This window comes from Cupressus sempervirens, chromosome 8, assembly GCF_028749045.1.
Source record: "Cupressus sempervirens isolate cs-2001-9-10 chromosome 8, ASM2874904v1, whole genome shotgun sequence".
NCBI lineage: Eukaryota > Viridiplantae > Streptophyta > Pinopsida > Cupressales > Cupressaceae > Cupressus > Cupressus sempervirens.
Window position 1 is genome coordinate 69,735,830 of NC_143125.1, and position 26,300 is coordinate 69,762,129.

The 26,300-nt window shown below is 34.1% G+C and overlaps 1 protein-coding gene, 1 long non-coding RNA gene and 1 pseudogene across 2 annotated transcripts; all 3 read right to left on the reverse strand.

Moving 5' to 3' along the window:
- Window positions 1–4,355: 4,355 nt before the first annotated feature.
- On the reverse strand, window positions 4,356–11,442 carry LOC149541659 (patatin-like protein 2). Its single transcript, XM_089796817.1, has 13 exons — window positions 11,380–11,442; window positions 11,236–11,283; window positions 8,825–8,951; window positions 8,180–8,261; window positions 7,902–8,088; window positions 6,324–6,589; window positions 6,042–6,223; window positions 5,752–5,944; window positions 5,504–5,665; window positions 5,331–5,408; window positions 5,016–5,252; window positions 4,759–4,934; window positions 4,356–4,652 (listed from the first exon to the last, which is right to left on the reverse strand). Exons 6-13 carry the CDS (start codon window positions 6,447–6,449, stop codon window positions 4,580–4,582), a joined length of 1,227 nt encoding a protein of 408 aa, XP_089652943.1. The 5' UTR covers window positions 6,450–6,589; window positions 7,902–8,088; window positions 8,180–8,261; window positions 8,825–8,951; window positions 11,236–11,283; window positions 11,380–11,442; the 3' UTR covers window positions 4,356–4,579.
- Window positions 11,443–15,928: 4,486 nt separating this feature from the next.
- LOC149541660 (protein POLLENLESS 3-LIKE 2 pseudogene) lies at window positions 15,929–16,748 on the reverse strand (annotated as a pseudogene).
- Window positions 16,749–22,788: 6,040 nt separating this feature from the next.
- On the reverse strand, window positions 22,789–24,965 carry LOC149541661 (uncharacterized). The gene is made up of 2 exons (XR_016355360.1): window positions 23,662–24,965; window positions 22,789–23,184 (listed from the first exon to the last, which is right to left on the reverse strand). It is a non-coding gene; the product is annotated as an uncharacterized LOC149541661 (long non-coding RNA).
- Between the last annotated feature and the right edge of the window lie 1,335 nt (window positions 24,966–26,300).

Genomic DNA, 26,300 nt, shown 5'->3' on the forward strand with positions numbered 1-26,300 from the left:
GAAAGTATTGGATCCAAGAGTCAAGAAGACAACTATTGACAAGGTGTACATGGAACACCTAATCAAGTGGAAAGATAAGCTAGAGTTAGAAGAAACATGGGTTGCCACTATAGATTTAAAGAAGATGGGAATTTTTGATGACATATTTTCTACAAGAGTGACATGATTCTCTCTTATGGGGAGCATAGTGCAAGAGCACCTAGGTAAGGCTACTTAGTAACCTAGTGTTCCTTTTTGAGTTTTGTTTTGTAGTGGTGTTAGCCAAGACACTAGTAAAATAAGGGGTGTTAGTGAGTCCTAGAGTAGGACTTAGCCATTGGGATGTCTAATTGGGTCCTCTTTACTACTTGGTTGTCCAAAGTTGCCAGGTGATGTACAAATTGTTGTCATCATTGCTAAGGAGGCAATTGTGCATTTAGAGGGCTAGATTAGTCAATTGAGTGGTAGAATGATGGTTTCATATCTTAAGTGACATATCCGAGTACTTGGCATAGTTTAAAGTTGTTTTGATCAAGCCTAGTCTAACTAGGATAAAAGTTGTCAGGTTGCATGACAATTTTGCAAAATTGCAAAACTTGACATGGCAAGTTTTATTTCAAAAAGTACAATTTCAGTCAAAATATTGAATAACCACCTCAAATTGGTTGGAAAAGGTGTTTGGTATCTATATAATGCCTCCATAAACATGTAACAAGGGTTGGATTCCATTGTGAAAGAATTTTGAGTTAATGAGCAAGCATTTTTTTGTGTTATTTACAATAGTATGAGACTTTTTGCTTCTTCAAGGTACTTAATGGATTGAATCCAATATTGTAACCTATTGATAATTTGGTAGATGTTTTTATCTATTTATGTGAGTGATTAGACATGTTGTAGATTCCATTTCATTTCCTTTTTGTAAATATTTTTGTTTGTGCAGTGCTATTGGCCTGAACCAGCTAGGTTATGAAGATGGGGTCATAACTCACCTTTCCACCATGGCATCTATACTCTATCTTGGAATGTGTGAGATGACTCATTTTACTTTAGGAATAAAAAAAATTTGGCAATGAAAATCTTGCTTGGCCTTTTTATAGAGATGCCCTAGGCAAGCCAAGTGAGCATGGTTAGGGATCACAAAGATGGAAAGAGCATTTAATGGAGTTGAATGCATTGGTTCCTTCAATCCAAGTAGATGCAGAGAAGGTTATGAAGGTGGAGAATCCATTTTCCTGAGGGGAAGCCTTAGTGACATGTTGTTATGGGGATTGGAGAAAATCCTTTTGAGTGCTGACAATGTTTTGGTGAAACCCTTAACTTTAGGCTTAAAAATAATATCCCACTGTGCTGAGAGGCTACGAAAGTGAGACTAGGTGAATCTCAAAACTCTTCTAAATGGGTATCTAGATGTGAAGTCATTTTCTACCTTGTTAAGTCTTTTTCCAAGTTGTGTGCCAAAAGTTGAGTTTGGAGGCCTAATTCCTTGTAGCCCTACCAGGCCTAGTGTAAAGAAATTTATTGAAATTAATAGGGATTACTTAGAACATTTGGTTGAAGATTCTTTGCATCAATCCAATACCTTTGAGACAAACCTCCCACTCTATTGTTGGGCAATTTTGATCTTTTTTTATCATTTGGAGTGGATGAACCAAGAAGATATCGGTGAGACAAGTTAGTAGTTGAGTTGATTTCATCATTGTTGTGGGAAAGTTGGAGAGAACGAGAGGATTTGAATCCTTCAGTGGTAGGGTTGGTGGAAGAACCCTTTAATAGACTGTAGAAGAGGCCTAGACAGGACCCTAGGATAAGATAGGGTGAAAAGAAAGACTTGTCCTTACATCAATTTTTTTGAGAATGAAGATACATTAGAGACTTTTTTTTAATGCCCAAAAAGGTTAGAATATTGTACTTCAATGAAATTACATTTCTTTTTAGTGTTTTGATAACTAAAAAATTTTGATTAACTTGTGAAGCCCGTGAATCAAGGTTGGAAAAAAGTGTTGCACTAACTCCTTTTCTTTAAATTGTTCGATCATGTATACTTTTAGTTTGGGTTTTTTTTATATATTGTTCAATATTTCATAGAATTTTGGGTTTTGAAACAGTGAATACATTTTGAAGTTCTTCGTGTGGATTAGAACCAGGTTTTATGAAACTTCATATTTGTTTATTCTATTTATGTTGTAGATGTGGAAGCAAGTGATTTCAGATTTGGAAAAGCCAACTAGATGTCATTTGGACATCAATTCATGTATGTTCATTAACATACAAACCTCCTCATATTATTATTATTATTTTAAATTCTCTGAGGAAGAAAATTTTTGTATTCTTTGTTATGGTGTCCCATGAAAGATATAAACATCCTAGTAAAAACTACAAAACTAAATCTCTAACAAATAATTCTTAATATTACTAAGATATTTCTATGACACATGGATCTACATACTTATATGTCACTGCATAGGGAATTTTTGTACTTGGATATAATTTACTACTCCCTTTGTCTCAATTTCATGGTCTACAAACTTCAAATAACTTTAATAATAGTTTAAAATATTGTATCAAGGAAATATACTTCAATTGTAACAAAGAAGACATTACAAAGGTTACTAGTTCATTTCTTTCATTTAGGGCCAGTTTGTTTGTTGGCATAGGAATATAAAATTACAATGAAAAATAAGAATAGGAATGGGAATGGAAAAGAACAATCCTATTCTTGTTTGGGTAACCTGATATTTGATTGAGAATATGTTACTCCCTTATTTGGTTGTACAAAAATGAAATAGGAATAAGGTTATCTTTCATATTTTAAAAAATATTTCCCTTAAATTTTTTTGTTTTAATTTATTATTTTTTGATTAATTTTTTCAATATGGTAGAAAGGTTAATTTATTTTTATTCTCATTTTACTCATTGACGTTAATGAGAAATATAATTTATTTCATTTTTAAAAACAAATAGATATAGTAAAAAAAATGTTATAAAGAAAAGTTTTTAAAAGTAAGATGTTAAAAAGAAAAAAAAAAATTAACAATTTTTTTTTTTTTTAAATAAGATTCTTTTTTTTAACAAATTAAAAAAAAAATCAAATTGGGAATAGGAATGGCCCATTTCAATAACAACTATTTTTTTGGGATGGAAATATGCTCATTTTAGGGGCAAAATTGGAATATGTTTGCCTATTCCCTATTCCGAATTGGGGTACCAAACAGAGAATACATTTCCTCTTCCAATTTTCCTTTTCCTATTCCAAACATACAAACGGATCCTTAGATATCAAACATACAAACGGGTCCTTAGATATTAGTAATAGCAAAGACCACTCATTCATTTCAAATTTGACAAATTTTTCATTCTAACAAAAAATTCTTTTAGTAAAGTCATATATATATATTATATCATTGAATGTTTTATATATTTGTGTTTTGAAATAATGAATAGATTTCAATGTGCTTCATGTGGATTAAACAATATAAAGCTTTGATATTTTTTAATTCTATTTTATGTTATAGCTTGGTGGATGCAAGATATTTGAATTCGGAAAAGTCAATCGCAGCTCATTTCCACATTAATTTATGTATGCTGGTCACCATATGAACCTCCCCTTCATACAAACAAATTTTGTTCTTCGAGGAACACAATTCTTTTATTATTCGTAATGGTATATCACGAAAGATATAAACATCCCAATAATAGTTGAGAAACGAATCTCTAGAAATCATTATTAATTATACTGAGACATTGCTGTCACCCATGGATCTACAGACTTATATGTCAATGCATAGGAAATTTCTGTACTTTTCTGTAATTGGATATAATCGACTATTCCTTTTGTCTGAATTTCAACATATTTAACAGAGTTTCAGATTAATTCATTTGTGAGTAAAGCTTTGTCGTGCAACTATATCACCCACTCCATTATTACTATCTACAAAAGCTCATTACATTTAGCATCTGGAGCAGCTTTTTGCTAGCGGAAGTTTTAGTGTGAGAAGCTTCAATGTCAGGAGGATATTTAGATATCTCTAAGACAAACGGCTTAAATATCACACATTAAGGCTTGATTTCCAGTGCAAAAGTGTTAAATAGTCAAAATTTGACTTACTTTTCCAGACTTAATTTCTTCCTTAATGTATAATGTAAGAAGAACAAAACATCCATAAATGCAATATTTACGGTAAATAAACAATTAGTGAATCGGATGCAATATCGGATGAGAAGAAAAGAGCTGACCAACAGGAATAAAATCGTTTGTACAAACCCTAAACCTTAAAGATATAGCATATAGTGTCCTCTGAAAGCAAAACCACTGCTTTAACGAGATGGAACAGATTATCAAAGAAAAGCAGCTGAACTGCATGCAAAGGGGCAAAAGGGAGCGCAAAACAGAAAAGCGTTCATTAATCATGCAGTTGCGTTGATGTTTATATAGCGAATTATACCAACCAGTTTTTTAGAGAACTGGCACAGTAGCATGAAGGCCGTTCTTAAACAATACAATAACGAACAAATCAAGTTTAGGAAAAATTGTCAAACTTTATTTATTCAACACTTCTACGTTAGAAACCAACCGTTAGTATGCGCTGATTAGGCCACATGATCACATGATCGCTGAATGACCACATGATCGCTCCCTGCGAACCATTCTTTCCTTCGAGAGTTTCTTTGCAAAACTGCTCAGAAGTGAAGAAACCATCATAAATATTACTCAAACCATCGATTTCATAATGGAATTAACGAAACTTATTATTTTTCCTGTAGCTTTCTACATGTTTTCACCTGATCAGGGCATCGCTGTTGGTACCCTCGCCATCAACTGTCTTAAACGATCCCGTCTCTAAATCGACTCTGCAAACATCTTCACCCAGAAGCTTTTCGCCTATCTTTATAAGTTCACTGAGATTTTCCTCAGTGGAGATATCAACAGAGGCTGCGTCTCCCTTTAATTGGTTTTCCTATAGTTAAACAAGTTATGGGTGAAGACCACTTTAAATTTTATTGATAAAGAGCTTATATAGATGATATAATTTGAGTACCTGAATTCTGAGATAGTTAATCCTCTTATATTCAGGGGACTTGAAGACTAAGGAAGCACAAATCTCTACCATATCAGAACTTGATTGCATTAAAGCATCCACTATGGGCACGTGTACTACATTCTCCACTTTCTGACGAACCCATCCCAACTTTCCCCATTTTTTAATAACATCGGTTTTGTACGATGCCGTCTTGTACCCAGTTCCGAGAGAGAGCACCAAAATCTTTCTATTATCCTGATTTTCATATGCCAACCGTTAATGATTTCTTGAAAAAGCAAGGCAAAATCTAGTTTCCTTTTTTAATTAATTCACCTTTTCTTTCTTTAGGGACGCCCGATCTTTCTCGTGCTTGAGCCATTCTTTTCTCACTTCGTTGATGGCAATTAAAGTCTACAAATGTTATTTTAAAGTACAGTCGAAAACATTCGAGTTAGTTGTCGGTACTAGCAATCAACAAGTAATGGGAACAGACGAAGAAGTATTACTGGATTGTTAGCAGCGACTGCTCCGTCTATGAGGTGAAACTCTCTTGTTTCCCCGGACTCGTACTTTGTTTCAAAATGGTGGGCAGGAAGATATGCTGGGGCAGCCGAAGTAGCGATGCATACGTCTGATAATTTTGCATTTTTTGACGTTTCACGTTTTGCCTGTAGAAAACACACGACGATCAATCATTTGTATGAATATATCATGCTATGAAAAGAACCCGACCAAATAAAGAAGAAGAAATTACCGCAAAAGTGGAGAAAATGGTGGGCTGTTCTAAATAGGTATCGTAGGTTGGGATGACCACATCGGTTAGGAGCTGGCCGAATCGAATGTCGCCGAATTCCTCTTTTATGATCTTGTGAAGAAAACGCCCGTTATATTGGGGGCCTCTGACATAAGTAAATTTTGATCGCCACCAGCCAATACGGAAAGGACTCCTGATGAAGATTCATTCAACAACTTAAATGACTATACTTCTTTATTGGCTGTCTATTCTACCGACGGAACATGCCTAATTTGTTTTAGGGAACTTACTCTGCAGGAGGGAAAATCGAAGGACAGTGTTTCAAATAGAATGGTGGAATATCCTTGGCCGGATACAATGGTCTCTTCTGGTCATTTGGTGCAGTTAGCATTGCGGTAATAAGACCTCCTGTGCTTGTCCCTGCAATGACATCAAAATAATCTGCTAGTCTGGCGTCTGGACCGTCGTTTTTCTGTAAACAAGTTCAAGTTGATTTTACATTGCCAAAGCCCTAAAACGTAAGCAAAGAAAAGAAAAGCCTTTGAATATGTATAACGGAGCGAAATAAATACTTGCAGCTTTTCCTCGAGAAAACGAAGAATAGTTGCGGGGATAATCCCCCGCACGCCTCCACCATCAATACTAAGAATGGTGATCATGTCTCCATAAATGGGTGAGGGTTTCTTCCAGAATGCCATTGCTCTTTCTTCAACTAGGATTACAGGCAATGCAAAAGAGTTCTTTGATGCATGCAATTCTTAAAAGCAGATTCTATATAACCAACAAGTGCTTCGAGATGCTATAGCCACAAGTGGGCATATGAGTGAAATAGTTGGACCTGTCATTAATTAATTAAAACATTAAAATATATAAAATATAATATAGAGTGCGTAAAAATTATCAAATTATTCATGACTTCTGCAATGGACGTGGGTAGAGAAAAGAGTGGGAAGGGTCCACGAAAATGAGACTTTGCGCTGTTCAAGGTTGTATTCATTACACACATAGGCTTCAATTTAGACTCTACCGATTTCGATAATCTAGCTACGTTATATTCGGTGTTGGACAACTATGCTGACAAGAAGTCGTAATTTGGAAATTATCTCAAAACTTCAATCTTTTATCATCGAGGGGGGAGAATTTTAAATGCCCAAAATTATATAATAATTTTCCTGGCGCCTGTGTTACTTGGTGAACACCTAAACCTCGTCTTTCACCGTTTTCAGTGATTTATTTTTCCTTCTATAATCATTCAAGTAATCTAGTCAATATCGTTTACTATTCTGTTCGTAATTATTATTTGAGCAGTCCAAGCTTTTGTAGCACGTTATAGGAATCACTACAACATGAAGAGGGGTTTTAAGACAATATTAGAGTCAATTTTTAAGTGTATTGTCATAATTCAAGACAACAAAAAAGTTGGGTATTGTCTTACATATTGTCTTTAAGTGAGTGTCTTAAACTATTGTCGTAAATTATTGTCTTATAAAGACAATAAGGAACAACACTATTATTGTCTCTTTAGCGACAATTTTAATTTGTCTTTATAGATACATTTATGTCTTTAATTTTACTTATTGCCTTTATTAAGATTATTAGATAGAAGATAGTACAAATCAATAAATTAAAACAATCATATTATTTATTATAAACTACATTATAATTAATTAATTCATGTTAAGGTACGATTGAATTGAACCACCATCCCCTGCTTGTAATGCAGGTGCTCGTCCATTGAGCTAGCACCTTTTTAAAAAGAAAAATTAGAATTCTAAGCTTTTGCAAATAAGAGACACAAGAAGGGAGCAAAACAAATTAATGAGCTTTGAAACTCTAGTCATATGATCAAATATGTGGCACTTTTTATTGCTTTATATATCCACTTAGCAACCCACAACAATTCATCCTAAGAGAACACCCAAGAAAATCAATTCAACTGATTTTTCCTAAAAGCATACCACATTTATTTATGTTTACTTCTAAACCAAAAGAAGAGCAATAGAACAGACAGACTGCAGACTTAAGCAAGTTACTGTAAGATCCTCTGAGTTTATCAGCAAACTAAAAAATCTAGAATAAGGAGGTTGATGAGGTACTCAACAAAACATAGAATTTAGTAAGATTGAATTTGTGAAGCTACTAAGATTTACCATGATGGAAGCATGAATAAGCCTCCTGGAAAAGAAAGGATGTGTTTTATAGAACACAAGGGATGCAGTTGTAGTTGTTTCAACAGCAACATCTAAGCTAGGATTTTAGCCATCAATTTTATAAGATCTGACAGTGTCCATATCCTCCAACCTCTACCAGCATTTGTGGTCATTGTAAGGATCTGACCTGCATAAGTTCAGACAAACCTCAATAATGTATAAACCCACTTGAGACAAAGGTAGTAGTTCATGAGTGAAATCATTAACAGAGTTTATACCTCAACAAATATGGTGCCTGGGTGAGAAATAGTCTTGAGAAGATATTATGTGGCCCAGTGTATGGAAGTCTTTGGGTTCATTCTAATCATCAAAATGAAGAAATGGAAGTCATTCGTGTGTCCAAACTCATGCATGCATACAATCTCCTCATATCGTATTCATTACATCTTGAATGCATAAACAATGGTTGTTAGCTTGTTTTACATTCATCAAATACAAATGATGCTAAGAAAAACTCCATATCAAACAGACTATTCAAATACAAATTATGCTAAGAAAAACTCCATATCAAACAGACTCTTCAGTCAATATTTTTATGTTAAAAATATAACGATTATTAGGTACAAAGGTCTTTTGAAAATATCGCACATCTCCTTATAAAATATGAATGAGAAGAAAAGTATTTATGAATCAAGATGGATAGTAGTGACAAACAAATAAATAAAAAAGAATTAAGCAATGCCGTGCCCAGATTTAACAATTGTCTGATTATAAAGAATCATAACCCTTAACCGAGACATGAGCCTGAAAACCATAATTTAGAAAGACCTTTCTTCTCTATTTTATTTATAGAAAGAAATACTTCAAAAGTCTAAAAAGATATCCTACTAAAAAATAAAATGTAAGCAAGATAAAATTAGTACCATAACAATCACAGCTCCAGCTTTGTAATAATGATTGAACAATGGGCTTTTTCCTCTGGCAACTCATATTAAGAGTGGGAGAACAAATTCTTCATTTCCTTGGCCTTCTTTGTTTGTCATGAAGAACCTGTACATATAAGTAAAAAAACCTTTGTTGTTAGAATTCAATATGGCCACAGGTCGAAGAAATTTTGAAAAAGAATAATAGTATTCCAAAAGATTCTTTCATAGCGGTGATGTTTTTTTATAATTTATCATCACCTTCACTATACTCGAATGGTTTGTAGCATCTGAGTTTTTGCACTTAAAATCATTTAAACCATTCTCAGATATCAGAATAAGTGCATCTTTGGGAACTTCCTAGGGATAAATTAGAAAGGAATACTACAAAAAAGAATTCATTAGGACGTCCTTGGAACTACTATTGGCAAAAACAGAAAACCTGTCAATGTTTTTTTGTTAAAAAGGAAAGCAACAAATCATCCGCTTATTTCTCCTCTTCAAATGCAAGAAAATTTATTTTTGTTAATGGATTAAAACAAGTTCAAATCTCAAATATTAGTTTCTATTTCATATATATTTTCTTTATCCCTGGATAATTGGAACAAAAGACTCCATCCTTTTTAGGGATTGCTGAGAAAAATAAAAACAAAAGAAGCATCATTGAAGTATAGGGAAAATTTTGATTTTATCAGATGTAGTCTTCTGGATGCAAAAAATGATTAAATAGTTACACCCAATCCATAAGTACTTCCTATCCAGCAAAATAAAAAGTTCCATCTAGAATGGTAATAACTATAAAATTTGATATACAGGTTAATATTCCAAATTAGTTATGGATAGGATGATCAATTGTCAAAAAAAATTACACTCTAAGAGCACAACCTTCATATGCAAGAAATTATATTTCCGAATTGATGAGAGGGAAGAGAATAATATCTAAAACTATAAACCTTTTGAAGTTTGACTGTAAAGTGGGTGCATCTATTAAATTTTAGAGAAGAAAATTACATGTAATGGGACTGAAATTCTTGCATGTCTTTACAATAAAATTCTTTGATAAATCTTCCTCTTCCTCATGTACTCCTGCAAATAAATGAAGTAATAAAAGGTAAAATCCACATGACTTGGTGATCAGAACATGAAAAACAATTGCATACACTCTACCATGACTAGTAAACACCTGCAACTCCTTAATCACTACACAGCACAAAGTCTCTCTGTAACTGATAAGCAAAAATTAATTCATTTGTTGTATCTCCTCAGAAACTAGCTTCTCATTCAATGGCATATTTTTTTTCAGTGGAATTGAGATGTAAGATTAATGACCCAGCTCCAACATTGTAGAAAAAAATTCTCATAGATCTCCATATAGCCACAAATTTCTAATCACAAGATCATTAAAGAAAAATGGTCTCAAGAATGGATTTTTTTTGTTCAAGATTTGTCTTTTTATTTTGATCTATAGGATAAATACAAACATAATGACTCTACTTTTTACTAAGCTTTGTGGAAGGATAATGAGGCAGTAATCTGTACTAACAGTGGGAATTTTAGTTTCTTTTGGGAAATAATATGAATATAAAGTTTGATAGTTGATGTTGTTAATATTATATAATGATTAAAATATTAATTTCTAATTAGTTATTATTTAAAAGCTACATTTTGGATTAGAGGTTATAAGTGAAATTGGAATCAAAATTAGAAATTATAATGTTTCTGAGTTCAAATATAGTAATGACTAGTTTACAAAATACAACTGAAATTGCTATTCCAATGTTAGTAAGGTCAACGCACATGGTTTTTGAATTCCCCAAGGACGTCATACTAAAAAGGTTGTGTGATAGGAAGAATACGTAATTCACTATTTTATAATCATAAAATAGAGTTTGGAATGTTGTAGATTAAGGAGGTTTTTTACCCAAGAAACTCAAAGCTCTAGGATATTTGAAGGGGACTAATAAAGAAACAGTATGGAGGTTGAATGAGGTAAGAAACCTATTCCTCAAGGCCTAATAATCCTTAAAGACTCATTTCTAATCATAAGGATTAATGGACCAAAAGATAGAACTTTGGAAAATATATGGAATAGTTTAGGGCTGATCATATAATGATGAATGGTAATATTTGTTGATATGGTGATTGATAGTTGAACCAATATTTGTGACCTGATGAAGAATGGTACACTTGATATAGTTGGTGGAATCCTTCATGTAAGGAACTAATGATCCCATTGAGATTTTATCCCAAACAAATTTTAAAAATATAGAAGAGGCCTTGCAGGAACACAATTAGCAATCTACCAACAAGAAATTAGCAATTAACAATTACTCTATGCTACCTATTCAAGATTAGGTTAGTGTTTTATTTATTAAAAATGATAATATAGGAACAAATAGAAAAATGAGTACCTCGTCCGCCATTTTCTATGGATGCCAACAAGATATCTTGATAGAAAGCTACAAAGAAAAGTGGGTGGATGCCAATTAGGATCATTACATAAATAGGAAGTGAAATTTATTAAAAATACATAACCCATAAAAAATGCCACTTACCCAAAATAGTGAAGCAGTAACTTTATATGCTGAATTTTTAATTTGAGCTTTATAACAACCCTGCAGAAACCAAGAACTAATCAACAAGAGAGATTATATGTTTACAGTCTTTAAATTATTGTTTAGTTTTTGGATTATAGTTCATGATGTATCCTCAAAATAAAATAATTGTAAAAACGTAAAATGAGAATATCCCAGATTATCATCAAAATAAAGAATCATCCGAAAGAATGAAAATTTGGATCCTAGGAAAGCAAGAAATGGTAAAAATTTTAGAAGAGATGCAGAAATTATATGCTACATGTAAAATAAACCCTCAAATTGTTTAATGTGATGAGGGAGAGTCTATTTTGCATGCTCAAACACTTGCAGGGAACCATGCGGGAGAAGCACATGTTTCACAATAGTGAAGGGGTGACTTTGAACTGTCACAAAGATAACATAACAGTGACAGGGAGGCGTGATATAACCAGGCCATCAAAACCACACAAATCCTCAGTCTACATGCTTGAATGTGCAAAAAAGAAGCTCAGAAGGTCAAAAAAAAGTGTTTGTAAAAAATAGTTAAATGGCCATGATCCATTACCAAATGAAAAGCTTTGTGATGCATTCATTATGTTGACATCTTATTTTGAAATTGATGATGCTTTGCATTGAAGAATTGTGTAAGAACCCCTTGCGAGTTCTAACTCTTCCAAACTGCTAGTTTTCTATGCAAAGGATATACTTGGTTGAAGTAGCTTCGATGGAAAAATTGAGAAAGTAGCCACAAAAGCAAGCACTAAGGGATGTTATTCATTAGGAAACATAGCACCAATTGAAAGGCAATTAGAGACGGGGAAATCATATTGAAGGATTTTAATGGAGATGTAAAATTCAATGAAATATTTCCAAAGAATACATGAAAATTGATAAGTAAGAAATAATTTCCACAGAAAGTCAAATTGTGATATTGCTATCAGGATTTCACTGTGTGATTTTGAGTCAAACTCATTGACCCATGTTTCATGAGTAGTGATTCAACATGAATCCATCTCTCATGAGAATAAATGGAACACTTAGCACTCATTGGATCTAGGTGATGCTCACAGGGGTGAAGCACCGGGACTTCCCGGGAGGTCACCCATCCCAGTACTACTCCAGCCTGAGCGCGCTTAACTACAGAGCTTCCTCCATAGTTAAACCCAAAGCTTGCAACCCCATTTGCAAAACCTTCACCAAGTGTTGTGCCTTATGAACCATTCATTAGAAAGCCCCTTAAGCTCATCAGTTGGAAATATCCAACTGATGAGCTTAAGGGGCTTTCTAATGAATGGTTCATAAGGCACAACACTTGGTGAAGGTTTTGCAAATGGGGTTGCAAGCTTTGGGTTTAACTATGGAGGAAGCTCTGTAGTTAAGCGCGAAATAATCAACCGATGAGCTTAAAGGGCTTTCTAATGAGTGGTTCATAAGGCACAACACTTGGTGAAGGTTTTGCAAATGGGGTTGCAAGCTTTGGATTTAACTATGGAGGAAGCTCTGTAGTTAAGCGCGCTCAGGCTGGAGTAGTACTGGGATGGGTGACCTCCTAGTACTGGGATGGGTGACCTCCCAGGAAGTCCCAGTGCCTCACCCCTGTAAGCATCACCTAGATCCAATGAGTGCTAAGAGTTCCATTTATTCTCATGAGAGATGGATTCATGTTGAATCACTACTCATGAAACATGGGTCAATGAGTTTGACTCAAAATCACACAGTTAAATCCTGATAGCAATATCACTACATGAAAATTGTTGGATAATCTACAAAGCATGCATTGAACATTGGAGGCTTGGATCCCCATACCAGATGTTGAAGTGGAGAGACGTTGTACAGAATCACAGGGTTGAGACTTCTGGTCAATGACAAGAAGTGATTCTCGTAGAGGGTAGTTGTCCAGAGTTACCTCTCATGACAAAGCCTGTGTGAAGACAGGAGAGGGAGAAGGTTGGGAGCAATGCAAAATGAAGTTGGGTGACTTTTCATACCAGTTTACGCAGATATAATAACTTGGATCTGTTGGCAGAGTGTGAATAATGGGATGCGAAAGAATGCAATCAGTGGGCCAAGCATAAGCATGAAGAGCAGTAGAATCTTGTGATGATCATGATGATGGAGAGAAAATACAGATAAACTTGATGCCAAGAAACTTCTGCCTAAGAAATTTCCAGAAATCAAAACTTCCAGATTTTTATTTTTTTCCCACAGTTCCATAGCTCAATATAAGAAATCTGATATTCTTTGTAATGGGAAAATAATTTTCTACTTGATCAAACCAATAGAAAAAGGAAGAAATTATATTTTAATATTATTAAAAATAAACATTATACATAAACTATTATGTTTGCTAGGAATAAAATTTAATTCTTGCTTTTGATACTATTATGTTTCCTGCCTCAGGACGGAACTAATAAGGAGCTAACTGAACAAGAGATTATAAAAGAACATATAGTATCCAAGTAGGAAAAGAGACTAATAAACAAAAGATCTGAATCAGAAATGCCCAATTTGAACAAAGGCAGAGGACATGAGACAATACGTAAGATAGTGTAAAGGAAAGAAGTAACAGAGACTATTAAACAAAGACGCATAATTAGTAGATCTACATCTAAAGTCTCAGTATTACCATCGATTAGGAATATTATTTTCAAGAAAATGTCAATGCATCAGTCAAGTAGTTACTTGGTCATTCATAACCACAGAGAGAAAAGTAAATGACAAATAAACGTTGTATTTAGAATCAGACAAAACGAAGGCTAATAACATCTATAGAGCTAATATTGGGAGACGGAAGATACAAGAACAATAGAAAATGAATACATAAGAACTAAAGAGAATCAACCAAGCATATTAGATCTAGTGTCTTAAACCATCAAACAGAAAAATCAGACTCAGCAGAGGAAGGGAAGAACAGAGAATGATATCGTAAGATGAAGGGAGATATATATAGTAAGCAAACATTGTAAGGGAAATATAATAGGGGAATATAACATTTGAACAGAGGTGAGAAAATCCGTTCCTTAGTAAGCTAATACACCCATGTCTGAGAAGCTATGATAATGAGGGAGAATGATCAGATAGATAACAAATATCAACAGTTGTATTAAATCAAAGATACACTTAAGAACATGCAGAGCTTGGCAATGTTTACACAGGGAAGAAAATAGATCATCAAAAATCAAGAAATACATAGGTTGAGTTTAGAAAGAATACAGATTCTAGGGCGGACCATACAAGGTAGTGCATGGAGGAATATCAGAAAGAAGCAGGATGAAATAAGCAAGATGAAATAAGCAGGATGAGGGAGAATAAAAAATACAACACAATACCCACTCTTTGTGTTTGGCATTTGAACAAGGCAAAAAACTCCAGTAAATACATAACTATACAGTTTGGATTTAATTGGAATAGCACTGCAATAATATTACTCGGAAGGGTAGATATTAAAGGAGAGCTCTCAGGGATCACTAACGACCATCATTGTGCCAAAAAAGACATCACAACAAACATCATCAGACTAGTCATTGTGAAATAATTTATTCATTAGAAGAAGCTCCAAATTTGTCCAACAATCTGATGCATTCCCCAAAAATAAACTAAGTTATCCGTAGTTCGATATTAAATATAATCTCAGATGGGAAAGAAGTACAAAAAAAATTGTACACTACAGACTTTGAATATCAGAGTAGAAACAACTTTTATCTTATCATTATAAATAATAAAGAGAAGGTTTGCAACGTATCTTATACCTCCATAGTAGAATTATTACTAGTGCGAGCAAGGGGATATTAACATCATTCCTCTATTCTAGTGGAAATACAAGCTAAACTCATAACTGTAAATCAAACTAAGTATATGATCAATAACCATTAGTCATATATTTCCTTACATCAGAGTAGAAACAATTTTTATCTTATCATCATAAATAATAAAAAGAAGATTTGCAACATATCTTATACCTCCATAGTAGAATTGTTACTAGTGCGAGGAAGGGGATATTAACATCATTCCTCTATTCTAGTGGAAATATAAGTTAAACTCATAACTGTAAATCAAACTAAGTATATGATCAATAACCATTAGTCATATAATTCCTTACAAGCATTAAGAATTAATATTCTATTTTCAAAGGAAAAGATATTGGATTGAAGAAGTATCCTCCAAAAAAATGACTTCTTATTATAAGACACCATAAGTGATAATAGAATATTATCAAGTTGCTAAGAATTCTGCCAAGGGACATTATAGAGAAGTGGGAATCAGATGCCTTTGGATGAGGGGCTACCACTGGGTGTCGGGATTTGTGTTGTAAAGGTCCAAACCCCGTTGTTGCCAAAGATTTTGTGGTGTGTTCGGTACCCAGTAAATCTAAAACAAACCTTTAATTTTGTTGGTTTTTTATTGGGAGTTGATGGATTGTAGAACAAGGCTGAGGTTTAAACCATAATGAGGACTACAGAGCAACAATAGCTGATTCAGATTCTAGATTCTCATTGGAGAAATTGAAAGCCCCATATTTTGATTGCATTTATAACTCCTTTAGCATCTCTTGAGACCTTTCATATCATTTGCAATGAGAATCAAGACCACAAGGCCCCTTTGAAGAAGAAGGCTTCACAATTTGAGGCATGGCTTTCACCTCAACAATCCTTCCCTGCTTCATCAACCAAATTCCAAGATATTACATCCTATTATTAACTGGTTAAATGGATAAGACTTTTCTATATATAGCTTCTACATTAACATAGTTATTCTGCTGCATGTAAGCCCAATCCAAGTTTCGCAGCAAGCGAGTGGTCCCCTGTTTAATTGAGACCTAGAATTTCTTTCCCTGGGTCCTAGCAGTTTTTGTGCACTTCCCAATAAATACCATGCCTTGATGAATGAGGTTCAGTTTGTATTTTAGAAGGGTTATTTGATCATCCAATCCCCCACATCTCTTTTACAGATCAAGCAATGCATTGTCAAGGGATTCCTGCGCTTGATTAGAGCATCTATTGCACAAGGACTTGATTACTTCAATAGCTTCCTCAGGTCTATCCTGCTGCTTTCTCACAATGGCCATGTCCTTGAGGGCACTGTCAAGCCTATGATCTATCCTTATAATTGATTGAAGCCCATGAAAGGGCAATTTCCTTGTCTAGATTCTTCTCTACCATTTGAACATGTTTAGCTCTAACATAAGGGGTATCACCCAGTGGAACCTTGTTAATCATGTGTAATGAATCAGCACAAGAACAAAGAGAAGGTATCTTATTAGATGATTTCAAAGGGCTAGGGCTACAAGGAGTGGACTTAGATATAGTTTGGTCACATTCTGGATTGCTTCTCCTTCGGTCCCCTACCATGCGTCCTCAAAAATTTGTGTTGTTAGAAGATTGAGGCGTTTGAAAACCTTGTGGTTACAATAGAATAATAAAGAAAATAGGAATAAGCCAATTTCTCTCTCACATTATGGGAAAGGAGCTCAACTCGACTGTGCGGAAATGAAAGAGGTGAGGACAGCTTTAGAAAACTATATTGCAACAATCCTAATGGGGATTTCTTGATACATCAAAAAAAATTAGATGACTTATACTGACTTGTAAATGTGCCTAAAAAATTTTAAGCACGTCTATAAAATGTTCTCATAATTCTTGTGTTTTACATAGGGTTGCCCTCTTTTGCTTATAATTGGTTCGAATAAAGTTAAAAGGACTAAATGAAGGTAAGCATTTGCATGGGCTTTTTGGATACGAACTGTACTGGACATCTATCTTAGTGAAGCTCAATGTGGTAGATAAAAATATTATTAATGTAAATATTTTGAGATATGGTTTAAAAGTTGATTGAAATCTAGAAGGTGGTGCTCCATATTGATAGTTTGTGCGCTTGTAAAAGTAAAGCATTTCCTTCTTTGCATTTGTAATTTTTATATGGCTTATAAAGTACACAAAAGAAGAGCATGTCTATTGTTTTTAGCTTCTTTGAAAATGCAGAAATGCCACACTATGAACTATTGCAATAAATTCTATTCCCACTTTTTCAAACATTTCATTAGTTGTACTCAATAATTTTTTCATTTTAAAATTTTGCAATTTCATTGTATTTAATTTTTTACTCTGGGTATTTGAGTATGTATAACTATAGATCCACAAAAAATGAAAGTCAAATCAGCCTACCTAGAAAGGACATCTACATTTATGTAAGTAGTGCCAAGAATTACAAGAAGCCTATAAAGCTATTATAAATTTTAATATTTGCATTATTGTTTATAGATAGATCTATCAAGGTCTACCTACTGAATAGTTTTTCCCTCTAGATCTTGAATCAACTTTGTAAAAGCTTGTTAAGGATCTAACCATATAATTGGAGAATAATGCTCACCTTGACATATGAATGTGATGTTTTATCAAAAATCAAGAGGGTATCAAAACCACAATATAGGTCGACACGCTAGAAACCATCATCTACTTAATCTTTGCAAGATATATTTTTTGCACTTTGGTTTCCCTTAAAAGAACCATGTAATTGTTTTTAGAAATTGACACAAAGTTATGCCTTTATTTCTTGGCAGTTGTTAATGGTTCGTATCATTTTTATTTTTTTTTATTCTTATTGGAAAACCTTATGTGCAATACATTTATGTGCCTTCATGACCCACATGATAATAAGTAAATAAATAAAACTCTTTGGTAACTCTTGTTTGGCTAACCACAAACATTCACTCATGCATGGCACTAGTCCAACCCAAATGGGAAGGTGCGTACTGCCTTTGCCAAATAGGGAATCCACAATCGACCTTAAGAGGTAGAGGACGAAAAATTCCAATCCTTCCTCCCCTTCCAACACATACGCTTCTATCCTAATATATTCTTTAAACTATTATAGGGAGCAATAAATTATATGGAACTACACATTAGGGCAGTTTAAGTAATACAGCTCCCGTATTGAGACCCACAATCTATTTATGCAAATAGAATTTATTTATTAAACTCCCTATTTAAAACGAGAAATTTATTACCTATTAGTGATGATCTAAAAATATATTTCTCAAGTAGAATCATTGATACAACCTAGGGAAAGATTGATTAGCCATCTTTTTAGCTATCTCCCCATGGGGAACAACTCTGCGTAAAAGCAGTTTGAGGTGTCCCAAGGTGAGGGTATAAACCCTAGTGCCCTGATCCGAGCTTTCTCCACCAAGTCCTATCCTTTATCTTATTGGAATTAGTCATTGTTTCTCTTAATGTGTGAAGGGCACTTATAATCAAATATTTATTGTTAGAGATTGATTCATTGGCATACACAAGAGCCTACAACACTGTGTCATCATATATAATATAGTGAACTGGTAATTCCTGCCATGCTCATCAGCATAAAAATTTCCGCTGTTGATAGTTACATTGTCGCAAGATTTACAGACTACAAGAAATGATGAGTTAATATGGTTGTGAGACGAGAGAATTAACAAAAGGCTATATTATAATCTTTTAATATATACCTCCCATTTTTGAGACAAAGAGGACTCTTATATATTCTATAAACCAGTTGTAATCCTATGAATAATGATTTAAATTTTAGAAACCCTAGATAAAAGATTATTACACAAAACATAGTCCTAGATTAAATGGACTAAAATCAGAAAGGTTGATTATGAAAGAAATGAATTATACCTCTTAGAAAAATGCATAGACACCCTCAGCTCTAAATTATTTTCTTCCAAATATTTCATAAACTCTCGTCTTTTTCCCATAGCATGTTGCAGGCTACAAACTATGGATTCCCGCATGCTCCTATTTAATGAATCCAAATGAATAATAGCCTTTTACCTTGTAGGCTCTCCAGCATATCCATTGCATTGAATCTCAATAAGGATTGAAATCTAATATAAAAAAGCCCATAAATAGAATAGCTTCATGGACTAAAATGTGTCTAGAATTTCCATGCGTGGATTACAATTGAAAACCCTAGAAATAGAAAATCCCTCTGGCTCTCCTCTTAAAGGATCTTAATCCTACTTAGCCACCAAATTTAGGTGCATTGTGGTGGTTTGTGCTGAGTGCATTTAGGGCATTTAGAGAGTGCAGCCTAATTAGGGTTTTCTTTTTACATTTTTTATATTGCTTTTTGTTCACAACCTGATGCAATAGGAGTTTGTTCTGCTTCCTACAATTGTTTTAATAACTGGTCTCATAGCTGGTCTCACACTTCTTCTTTTTTTTGGTAAAAAGCGCCCTTTGATGCATATATAATAGGAACATTGCAAGTTATATGTACACACCTAGGAATGGACTGAGCAAAGGTACCACCATAAGAAACAAAGGCAATTTCCCTGATTGAATCAGTAGCTGACCTCGTAGTTGATCCACCATAGCATTTTCACCAACATCATATTCTACATATCTAGATGAAAATGCAGTAGATCCGGTTCTAGATTCCCCTTTCCAAGTTCCATATCCAATAACAGACCCCATAGTATCAGAAGCGAAAGAAGCTAAGGTGGGAGCAGAGCAAGGTGGCAACAAACGTAGCTTAAGCAACATCTATTGTATCAAAACCATAAATGAGGGAAAAATCACTAGCGGTAGGCAATATCTGCCATAGGTAGAGGCAATAGCACATGCAGTTTTGGTGAATCTACCCAATGGCACAAATGTTTCATAATCAGTTCAAGTTACCATTGATGCTCCACCAGTATAGGCATCAGTGCTTCTTCTTTTTTAACTTTCAACCATCCATTACTAGCTTTTCCCTAGCAGAAAATACGAGCAAGAGGCAAAGGTATCTGTCAAGTTCTTCTACACACTATTATGGGAAGCCATCTGTAGAGAGTGCTTTGACCAGATTGGGTGAGGGTAGCCCAGCTCAGGTTGTGAAAAGGGATGCTTGGGTGAAGTTCAAGCAGGAGATATTCTCATCTTATCCATCTGCCTGCGCTGGGGTAGGCCAGTTTAGTGAGGTCCTCTTCACTGAATCAAATGATAGAGAAAGTATATCAATATAAGGCATTTCCCCTTGTTCAGGAGCCAGCCGCAGTTAAGTAGGAAAAGGGATTGCTCAACAACCCCCCTCTTCTAACGAGATCTAAGCTCACACCACCAGCAGGAAGCATTGATTGATTGATCGATGGGAAGGAGTAGGGAAGGACACATCCAGAGATATAGGGAAATGGCCCAGATATTTGTTGTATAATTACACTAAACTATACAAATGGGACGAAAGGGAAAATAATGAAAAAAATGGTAAAAAAGCACTTGTGTTGAGTTTGAATGTTAGGAAAGAAAAGATTAGCATTACCCTGTTCATGAATGTGGCAGTGGCTCCATTAAGTGTTGCAGCCGACATGAAGTGTAACATTAATCAAAATTGTGACATTGTTGCCAATAACTACGTTCTCTCCGATGACCATTCCTGTCCATGATAAAAAAACACACCCTCCCCAATGCGAGCAACAAGGTGGATGTCCACAGCGAACATTTCAAAAACCCTAGTCTGGATATCTAGAGTGACCAAGAATCGATCCTGAGCCCACAAGGAATGCGCCACGTGGGTGTGATTAATAGGTGAGGAAACCCTTGAAGGTGAACATGGCGTATTTGAGGGTTTTGAGTAAAGATGTCAAGAAATAGCTTGTAGAGCTCTGCGATAGGAGCAAAGAGGTGATTGAAAGCTTGTTCACCAGATGAAATGCTAGCACACTCTCAAATGTGCACTTGTGGATGAGAATGGTGGAGCTAAGGTACTTCACAAGGATGGGCTCCGCCTCTGCCTCTTCTGTCGCCTCTCATTGGAGCTGCTTCCATATCTCCTTCTATTCATCATACTTAATTCCCATCCTCTGTGAAAATTTTTTGTTTCCACCCCGTCAAGTCGAAGCATCCTCTGATGCTGCTTCTTATTGGCACCAATGCCCCTGCCATGACCACCCTGGTTGTATTAGTAGAATATGTGAGGGGATGCTAACTGTATCCACCCTCCCCAGTTCTCCTAACCGCACTCTGCCATTTCCATGCTCTTCCATCGGTGATAACCCTAGCTGCTGTGTCCCAAAATATCTTTCATTTTTTAATTTATTTTTAATCGAACAAATTTTGTTTCTTGCTTGATTATTTTATGACTTTTACATTTTGTCGTATATCGACAAAGTAAATATATTATTTGAAAATTTTTTAAAACGCTAAAAAGGAAAAAGGAGAGTTAAAGACAAGAGATGAATTTCGTCTTAAACAAGGATGCAAAGCGTCTAGTTCCTGCCGATAGTAATGTAGGAATAAGTAATAGTAATATGATAATGCTTAAATATTTGACTGAAAACTATAATATTGAGTTTTTCCATGAATTTTCATTCTACTAGCATAAAAGCTTTAGTAAAAAGTAGAAACATTACATATATGTGGATATATAATTGTGAGAATTATATAATTTAATCTATCCGAAAATATAGAATTTAAATAAGTGTCTGGCTGCAAAATTCTTCTTGCACCAAGAGCATAAAATCAAGTCATGTTACCCTCTTTGTTTTGTTGGATCCATTTTTTGAATTTTTATGCAAGTTTTATTTTATATTGGATCTGAACCCTTACATGATCTACATTAATCTATCTAAAGAAGTGTCAGACCTTAAACATCATCTAATCTTACTGATTCATAACATCAAGTCATGTTACCTCTTTGTTTTGTTGGATCCATTTTTTGATTTCTTATGTAAGTTTTATTTTATACTGGATCTGGACCCTTACATGATCTACATTAATCTACCAAAAGAAGTGTCAGACCTTAAACATCGTCTACTCTTACTGATTACCAAAATAAAAATAAAGGATCACATATTGAAATTAGATAAATTAAAAAAAAAAAAAGAAATAAAGGGATTATACTAATTCTCACCAACAAACAAAGTAAATCAATAAGATTGAAAAGCGCAACAAGTTTCAATAACTAATCAGAAGCAAAAGTAAACATCAACTACTCAGAAATAGAAAGAATTCTAGGGCACAAAATGACTCCAATAAAAGTTCATTGACTACCTGTATTTGATGTCAACAAGAAACAATGTTGGTCCTAAAAGTGATCAGAGGTAAAAGAAAATATCAAGGCACAAAATGAACTCCGACTACAATTCATTTACTACCTGTCTCTGATATCAACCAGAAATGATGTTGAGCCTCACAGCAACTTGCTTCGCAGTTCAAAACATGGTGAGGGCAAAATATGAAGAAATGCATGCTTGGTCTGCAACCTTGCCTTAGGAATAATGCGCCCACCTCTATCAATTTTCGCACTAGCTCCCAACCCAATGTTCAAACCCCATGGAAGACTCGAAAAATCCCATATCTGAAATCAAAGGTCACCATGCAACCATTTCACTAAAGCTATATACTCATTGACAGTTAATAAACTCCTTAGTTTTTTAAATATAATCTCTCATTTATTTTATATTTGATCACTTTTTACATAAACTAGGAAAAAATTGCTCAAAATACGAAATATATTCAAACCTATGTAATTCTCTTTGTTAAATACTGTCTGATAGAAAGATACAAAATAGCCAATAAACTAATGCCAGGCTCTCTACCTTTTCCTTCTAAATAGTGTACATGTGAAATGCCTTCAGCAGAAGCCAATCTTCCTGTTGTGCATAGTTGGCAGTGGAAAAAACTCTATAGAAAATACTTCAGATCTGAAATCTCTTTTATTTGTCTAAACCCTGATCATCAAAATATCCTGGCAACATAAACGAAATAAATCAACTGAATCTCGGGTTCTTCAAACCAATCAACCAATCGATCCTCAACTTTGTCGCTGCAAAAATTAACACCCAATCTTCTGGTTTCATTTTTTTTCCAGTACTTAAACCAAATTAAGCTAAAACATTACTCTTGCAAAATCGAGACAAAAAGACACCCCTTAAAATCCTTCAGAAAAAACAAAAAACCAAAACATAATTTTCACAATCAAACAACAACCAGAAATGACATGTGGTTCAAACCAATTTAGAGCAACACCTTTTCCCTCAAAATATAGAAGACCTAAATCCATAAGCTTCATCCACTCTTCAAATTCTAATTACCTCTTGATCCATTCTTGCAAATTTTATCCTGCCGCAATAAAAACAGATCCCCAAAAACCAAAAAAGACAAAAACCTTTCCCAGAATTGCCCCTTTCGATCTAGGTTAAAAAAAGTCAACATGAAAAACTCCCTACAGATTCTCAACAATGGATCATTCTTGGAAATTCAAAAAGGCCGAGAAAACTCTAAATCTGTACCAGATACATACCTTGTTACATGTTTTCTGAGGAAGAAAGCAGCAACAAATTTGAGGAGACAAAGGCGAGTCCAAATCAAATCGAAAGATTCAAGTACACTCTGAAAACCCCAGATTTCTAGATCTAACTCTTCCGGATAACTATGCCCCTTGATCAATCTCCTACCACAACTACAGACCACGAAAATTTTTTAGCAGCCTGAAAAAAATGAATAAACTAAGAAATAATGGCAACAGACGAGATCTTGATGCCAAAAAGAATGAAGATAAAATATATGGTAGAGACTAAGAAAATAAGGCAATGGACAAAATAAAATAATAATCAATAAAAGCAGTCGGAAACTTTGTTTCTCTAACAGAGAGATCAAAACAATCAAACAAAACATCCAAACAATTCAAAATAAAACTGAACAGCCAAACAGCAAACCTCTAAACAAGTATATTAGCCTTTTGCAATTAGCTAAAATGATCATAGGCCATTGGTGCTAACCAAAGCCCCTCTGATCTTGGTGGGAGAGGACTCTGAGATATACAAAGGAACACTGACGGAGGCTGTTCCAACTCCTAGGCCTACAAGTATTCACCCCACTATCAAAACCCATGGATTGGGTGCTACGGCCATTACAACTGATCCTGCCACGAACACAATATCTTCCACAATTATTGCAATCTTTGGCCCATAGAGATCACTCACAAACCCTCCTACTGCCGATCCAACAATAGCCGCTGCAATTGTCACATTCACTATAGTCTCTTGCAACAAATCAGAGGAAACTGTACATAACTCTTTTGAAATACATTACCACCCATTCCCCCCACAACAATTTGAAAACCACGAGAGGATTTCTTTCTACTTACCTTATATATTGTTTAAATTTTGCATCTTTAGGTTCGAAACTCGTGCCAAGCTTGAAAGTAAACCAATCTTTAACAATCCACATTCACCAGAGTCAAGCTAAAAACAAATTACATTTTTCTATTGATAAAGCATTCTCTATCTGCTTTCCTTATGATATTATCATCCTTTAAGCATGTATAGCTCTTGAAAAACTATTGGCCACAGTTTGCAAGGAAATACAATGCACATAAAAGTACAATTTGAACATCTGGTAAGACCGCCACGACCAGAGGATACAAATTCTTAGCTTTTCTAATTCCAGTTGTTGGTGCACATTCAATGCGAATAGATTTTTATAGATTGCTACATTAAATTTTAACACCGACCATAACGAGTGGCATGTATCTCGTGTGAAGTTTAAAGTTTAGTACAAATTTGTAAATTTTTTTTGACTCTTTCAGATTTGGTAAGATTTGGCAATAATATCTGTGCTTTTTCTGACTCTTTCAGATTTGACAATTATAGCTGCCACTGTGCAATACATCAGCACAATGAAATTTAATATCTGTGCTTTTTCTGACTCTTTCAGATTTAACAATTATAGCTGCCACTGTTCAATACATCAGCACAATGAAATTTAATAGAAATGTTTTATTGTTTGATCAGCTACAAACTTTAAAAAAATCTTGAACACTGACTGTTTACTGTACGATCAAATGAAGTAATAGGAATTAGAAATTTGTAAAACATAAAAAAATCACTGTGCAGAGTAGAAACATTATAATTAAATAGTCTTTTGAAAAAATTCTGTTATTTCATTGGTTGAGAATATCAAAAAAATGGACATCTACTGGATGCTATAGTACGGCAGGAACTAACAAATGTAGTAAAACCTATTATTATGTTTATGTAATAGTGAATCCAGTCAATATTGTTTACTTTCCTTTTCATAAATATTATTTAAGTAGTTCAAGGTTTGATACTACGTTTCCATTGTAAATGTGATCTAATCGATACAAAATACGTAGTTTGACAATTAAGATAAGATTATAAAGGTTCAATGTATCATGCATTAAAATTATATGTTTTTTCCTGGTTTGTTACTAGTTTGTCTTACTTGCTAGAAATCATTTGTCAGTTATTTCCAGCAGTTGTATTTATAATATTTTTAATGAGAAAGATTTTATGTCACTTATCAAATTCCAAATATTCTTACTATTCACTTAGGAAGGTAGAAGTCTAGAGTATTGTGGGGTGTTCAATTCTATTATCGTTGGTTTTGACAAGAGTCATATGTTAGAGGGATTAAAGCATTTAACATTGTACTATTTACAAGTCTTCTTTTTTGGATACCTTAAATATCACATAGTAAGACTTGAATCCTACACTAAAAATGTTAAATAGTAAACATTGACTTTCCTTCACTCATTTCCTTTGTAATATATGCTATTTTCACTATTGAAGAATATGAAATAGAATTTATTTCTTACTTGTTCTACTTGTTGTTTTAAATTATATGTATTACTTACATTGTAAAATTGATTCAAATCAACTAACTCTACAATTTGCCTTCAAAATATCAGTTAATAATATAGTGAATTTTAAGGGAAAATGTGAAAATAGAATGTTGTGCACTAACTTGAAAATGTGAAAATAGAATGTTATGCACTAACTTAAATGTACCTTGAAATGATTTATTAAAGGTTTAGTAAACTTGAAATGACAAAAATTATGAAGTTACAATAATTAATGGAGTAGATGTGCATAATGTTGAACTCTTGTGAATACTTAAATTCTATTAAAATTATAAAGG